Source organism: Thamnophis sirtalis, unplaced genomic scaffold (assembly GCF_051295495.1).
Source record: "Thamnophis sirtalis isolate CommonGarterSnake01/CBP01778 unplaced genomic scaffold, rThaSir2_p1.2 scaffold_15, whole genome shotgun sequence".
NCBI classification, from domain to species: Eukaryota; Metazoa; Chordata; class Lepidosauria; order Squamata; family Natricidae; genus Thamnophis; species Thamnophis sirtalis.
This window is the reverse complement of record NW_028261395.1, coordinates 37,033,193-37,039,534: the sequence shown is the minus strand read 5'-3', so window position 1 is coordinate 37,039,534 and position 6,342 is coordinate 37,033,193. Positions and strand designations below refer to the sequence as shown.

General features: G+C 43.7%; 1 protein-coding gene across 1 annotated transcript; it reads left to right on the top strand.

The window, feature by feature from the left end:
* The first annotated feature begins 1,666 nt into the window (after positions 1 to 1,666).
* Positions 1,667 to 6,342, top strand: LOC148042553 (natriuretic peptides A-like). The gene is made up of 4 exons (XM_087702430.1): positions 1,667 to 1,699; positions 1,845 to 1,901; positions 5,268 to 5,501; positions 6,322 to 6,342. Exons 1-4 carry the CDS (start codon positions 1,667 to 1,669, stop codon positions 6,340 to 6,342), a joined length of 345 nt encoding a protein of 114 aa, XP_087558556.1.

Here is a 6,342-nt window from a genome sequence, read left to right as displayed (position 1 = left end):
ATCCCCTCCCAACAGGGGATACATTTGGAAGGATTTTAAGGCTGAGGCCTCCAATTCTGAAAACACACCACACGCTCTCAACAAGTTAAACAAGAACCAAACCCCTTCCGTCTGGTCTGTCGCACTTTATGCTGGTTGAGTCGTAATTTTTTGTGTGATTGTCGGGAGCTGCCCAGAATCGTTGAGAGTTTAAGAAATTATTATTCTTGTTAAGCTTTGGGAGACCAGCACCCACCCACCACGACTTTTAATTTTTATTCATTTCTTATTAAAATATTGGAGACAGTGCGATCATCCTGGAATTATCTCCGCCCTACATACTAAAATATGAAACAAATAACATACAAGTCTTCAACACAATATTACTAATACTTCAATTAGTAATGTATGAAGACAACGTTGTCTTCATACATTACTAATTATATATTATTATTCTACCCAATATTTATATTTACATATATTACATCACATTCCATGTTCACAAATCCTAGTTATTTCTTTTTCCAACTCTTACCTTTCGTTTCCAACCATTGGTAAAACCTATTCCATATATCATATTCTGACTCTCCTTTGTTTCTTAATTCTAGCATCAATTTATCCATTTTTGGGCAAACAAATATTCTTTTTTATTATCTCCCTTTCTAAAGATATATTTTCATTTTTCCACTGTTGAGGGTATACCATTCTTGCTGCCGTTATGATGTGTAATATTAAACATATTGACCTCTTTGGTTATGATTCCTAGTAAAAATAGTTCTGGTTTAAATTCTAACCTTGGTTCCAATCATTGCTTCCAACCACATCTGGATCCTTCGCAAAAAACTCTTTTGCTTTTCTGCACTTCCACCACACGTGATAGCATGTGCCTGGCATTTGGTTCCATTTGCTGTGAGACCTGCAAGCCATCTTTTCTTTTTGGACTTCAGCTCTGCCAACTTTCTACTGTGGGAAAAGAATTATGCAGAATTGGGTGAAGTGTAGCCATAACAACATTCTTTCTTAGAAAGTCAAGGTCACTTTTGTTTCTGCACTTGGCCGGAGGTGGATGGGAGGACTCTGTCTTTGTGGCAGTGGAAGATTGGGCTATGTGAGGGGACTTGTGGGTGTGGGGTCTTGAACTTTCAACTGGGTGGGAAAACCTGGAAGCTTCCAGATGTGGGTTTTCCCAGGTGTGCCAACATGACATCTCTAATATAGTGGAACTTTGAGGAAAGTCAAGCCTTAGAATTTTATTTTGTTGGGGGTGTGGGTTTTTTTTTGGAAACCTGGCATTTACATCATTTCGGGGATACATTATTGAACATTTTGGCCAGTCGTGCTGGGGGAAGGTGCCACCATCGGCCATGGCTTGTGGCTGGGGTATCTAAGCAGGCTCATGTCCCCCAGCCAATCGGATTTTCCACTCCTAAAACCACCCCTTTCTCTGCCACAAGACTGTCTCCTAAAACAGATACAAGAGGGATTTTTTAGAGCTTCTTTCACACCTAGGAAGTGTGAAAGCTCTCCAGACAAGGACCAAGGAATGTGTCTGTCACGGGTCCTCCGCTGGTGCTTTTACGGTCTCCCCGTTGGTCGGAAACCGCAGAAGAGTGCTTTCCGCCCCACGAAGATCACTTTAAAAGGGAATCTTCTCCTGGCTCCGGTGTCCGAGATCCTTTATCGAGTCATGGCGATGGAATGTGGGGTTCATTCTTCAGGCGTGAGCTTTGCCGCCCAAAAGATATAAAGATAGAGGGCGCGGAGTCGACACCACTGCAGGCAGAGGAAGGAGGAAGGCTAGGGTCCTGGAGAAGATGATGGGTTCAAGGATTCCTTTCCTGCTCTCCCTGTTCCTTGCGGCTCAGCTCCCAGGTCCATCTGGGGCCCAGCCCATCTCTTGGTCAGAACTAGCAGATTTCAAGGTAAGGACCATCTGGGGTTGGGTCAAACCTGGGAGAAGCCTTGGAGAACTTGGGGACAACCTCAATGTTGGTGAACACTTGCTTGGCATACATCGTCAGTCTATAGACTGGTTCGGAGAACAGGTGATGGGAAGAGACATCTCTTGAAACGATACTCTAATTGGCTGTCACCTTCTAAATTCAATCAGAATAGAGCTGGAGGGGACCTTGGAGGTCTTCTAGTCCAACTCCCTGATCAAGCAGGAGACACTGTATCATTACAGACAAGTGGTTGTCCAGTCTTTTCTTAAGAGCCTCCAATGATGAAGCACCTACAACTTCTGTTCCACTGGTTAATTGTCCTCACTATCAGGAAGTTTCTCCTTAATTCCCGGTTGCTTCTCTCTTTGGGTAGTTTCCATTCATTGCTTCTTGTCCTTCCCTCTGGTGCTTTGGAAAATAAATTATGGTGGTCCTTCAAATACTGGAATATCGCTATCACATCACCCCTAGCCCTTCTTTTCTCCAGTCTGGTCATACCAGTCTAGAAAAAAAGGTAATATTGATGAATAGGAGTCAATGCCCAATGCTACGATTTCTGTCTGGCCTTGAAAATCATGGGCATACTTACTAGAAGCTTGTATTCAACCCAGAAAGAATCTACTCCATGGGTTAGCCTCTAACAGGCCACAGGACTGTCTGTGATGCATGTGTGAATTGGTCCAAGATAAGGCATTCTAGCGCAGTTGAGAAAAAGACCATTCAGTTTGATCTCGCCTTGCTTTGAAGTCATCTTCTCAAGTCTCCAAATCTACTACTCAAAGGCAGTTGTAAATATATTTATTAGATCAATACAGACATAGTTATGGGTTCATCCAACATGCTCCTGTTCACCAGCACTGAAAATCTGGCTACGACACCTTGGTAGGAGCCATCAAGAATCTCCTCTTTCCTGGGAGCATGTCAAAGAAATGATGGTTGCCTGGGCAAAAAATTTCGGTTACAATGTGGAAATTGGCTAAGTGGGAAAAACTTTGGATACTTAATCAGAAACTAACAATGGCTACAGCGTATAAAGAAAACCTTTATAAGATGTTCTACAGATGGCATCTCCCTCCAGCACGGCTCTCCAAAATGTTTAAAAATCTGGATCCAAATTGTTGGAAGTGTAAAAAAAAACACCAGGCACTTTTTATCATATGTGGTGGACGTGCAATGAGGCAAAAAATTATTGGAAAATGATTCAATCATGGTTGGAACAAATGGTGGGAGACCAAATCTTGTTTAAACCAGAAATTTTTCTCCTAGGTATAATACCAGAGAGGTATATGAAAGATACACTTTATTTAATTATTCATGTACTAACTGCGGCACGCATAACTTATGCACAATATTGGAAAAAAGAAAATACACCATCAGAGCTAGATATCATCAGAAAAGTGTTGGCCTGTGCAGAAGCAGATAGGCTCACTCTTGAACTTAAAAATAAAGGGGAATCAGAATATTTTGAAGTCTGGACTGGTATAAGTCAATGTGACAAGACTGGAACAAACTGTATATACTGCGATTGGACAGAAGGAATGATAATGTATTTAGTAGGCTAATTGTTAATAGTTGTGACTAGCTGCATATACTGTGAATGTATAGTCGCTCCGATTTCGCGGTACTGCATTGTTTTAAATGTAAAAATAATAAAAATATATTGGGGAAAAAAAGAATCTCCTCTTTCCCAAACTATTGTATGAAACTGGAGGCTAAAACGTACAAAGGACAATTGCAGGAATTGGGTATGTCCAGGGCTCTGGAGCCGCATGTGGCTCTTTCATCCCTCTGTCGCTCAAAATATGTGACCCCCCAACCGCCAATGTGCGGCACCCGCCGGCATGCGATTTATTGAACTTTTTGACCCTGGGTAGGCTAATCGTGGATAAATCTGTGAAGTAACCATCCTCTGCTACCAAATGTGATATTCCCGTGGGTCGACCATGAGGCCAATGTTGAGAAAAGACAGGAGACAAATTTTCTCGGGATGGAGCGACCCAGATTGGGGTCTGAGAGCCCCTTTTATTGAGATAGAACAAAGGCAGGAGGAGCAATAGCATGTGATAGAAAACAGCCTGTAAAAGTACAATTTCTAATCTACTGCTTCAGGAAAGTTCTCTCTATATATGGACAAATCCTGGACGTCAATGGTAGGGCACATCTCAGGATGTTATGTTATGCATTATCAAGATGTTATGGCTTTCTCGGAGCCAGTTGTCTCCTGTGTGATTCAGCGTGACTCTGCAGGCCCTAGTATGAACTAGGCCATGGAGGACACACACCTACACAAGGAACCATATTACAACATAAATCCAAGAAAAGAACAGTTTCAAAAGAAAACAGAATGTTCAATTCAACTACTAGTTGAACTAGTTCAACTACTAATTCAATGGCTAGTTTTCAGGCCACTCGGGAAATAGTCACGTTTTTGTGGCTCCTGGTGTTTTCTTTTCTGTGGGAAACAGGTCTAAATGGCTCTTTGAGTGTTTAAGATTGCAGACCCCAAGTCTAATGTAAAGAAGGGCTAGGCATGACTTGATAGCATCTTCCAATATTTGAGTGACTGCCCCAAAGAGGAAGGGGGAGTGTCAACCTATTCTCCAAAGCACCTAAAGGCAGGACGAGAAGCAATGGATGGAAACTCATTGAGAAGCAACTTGGAATTAAGGTGAAACTTCTTGGCAGTTTCTGAGCCAACATTTTGGTTGCTAAGCAAGAGCATTGTTAAATGAGTTTCACCATATTTTACAAGTTGGCCACGCCAACCCAGTCACATGGCCGGCAAGCCACTCCCACAAAGCAGGCCACACCTACAGAAGAGGTTCTAAAAAAATTTGAAACCCACCACTGGAGGATGGCGTTAGAAAATTGATTGTCTGCTTTCGGCCGTTACCACCAGTGGAGCCAAAAGGCCACCCAGGAACAATTGAACCCAACAGCCCAGACCGTCCGGAACCTGCAGCAGACACCAAACTCCCAGGGATCCAACAAGTACCAAAAGACTGCTGGGACTTGGTGGAGGTGTTCAGTGAGGAAGATGGCAACTATCTTCCCCCTCACCAGTTTACAGATGTGCCAACATGTCTCTCTTAATAAATTGGAAGTTTGAGAAAAGTTCTGCCTTGGATTCTTGATTTAATTTTGGATGATATTTGGAACGCTGATACTTTGCTTGTTTGTGCGGCCCAGTTTCTGGCATGCTGCAGACTGCTGCCAGCCCACAGACTGGGGATTGGGGATCCCTGCCCTAGTGGGAATACAGACAACCACTTCGGTAGAGACTGACTTTAACAGAAGAGTTTGCAAAATGTGTTATTTTTTGTTTCCCCCTTTTTTTGCTCTTAGGATCTTCTGCAACGGATTGAAAGTAAAGTGGCGTTGGCAGAAAAGGAAGAAACTGAACGAGATCCGGGTGACGCCAACGAGGAACCGGCGGGCGATGCCACCCAGCTCCTCTCGCCCTGGGAAGGCGAATACTCAAGACCCCCAAGCGACGGCACCAACTGGCAACCTCCCGAAAGAGCCCCAGCAGCAGCCGTGCGGAACAAACTGAGGGGCTTCTTCAACGCCCCCCGCAGGGTATCCAACTGCTTCGGACAACGGCTGGACAGAATAGGGTCAGTGAGCGGACTCGGCTGCAACAGAAGACACGTAAGTTGCAACGCGGGGAAGTCTGCGATGTTAGCTCCATTGCAGGGGGAAGAATCAGTTCAGCATTTGAAGCTCTGTGGGCTGGCAAAGCATCCAAATCATGGTCAAGTGGTCAATACCAACTCCCAAGAGGTCGTATCCCAAGAGAAGATAAATGGGAGTTAAGAAGTGGTCAAGAATGATGGAAGGGGTCAATTAATCTTCAGTAGTCCCTGGTCGTGAAGATGAGGTGGCTACCGGCGGGACTTGGGTGCCTAGATTTGGATGGTCAGCCGCCAGCAAGAGCGGCCTTGTCTGTATTTCTGCCATGTGTTAGAAATGGTGTAGGGTCTCCTGCTTGGTCCTGGGGGTTGGACTAGATGATCTACAAGGTCCCTTCCAACTCTGTTAATCTGTTAAATCTGGGCTAAAGCTTTCAAGAAGAGACTAGACTGCCATCTGTCAGAAATGGTGTAGGGTCTCCTGCTTGTGGGGGGAGGATTGGACTAGATGACTTACAAGCTCCCTTCCAACTCTGTTAAATCTTATTATTCGTAGCACTGCTAAAGTAGTACTTATTACATTATTTTCATACAATAATTGTTTGGGGTGGTGGTTGAACAATCTGAAACTCTTCAAAGGGGTCAAATGGGCAGAATTTGGGAGGGGGAGCGAGTCTAAACAAACAGAAATGAGTTATCTTAAAGGCGTTTGCATTTATAAATGTATTTCTAAGGGTCAGCTTTTTATGGGTATCTCTTCTTTCCAGATAAATGGAGAATTATCATAA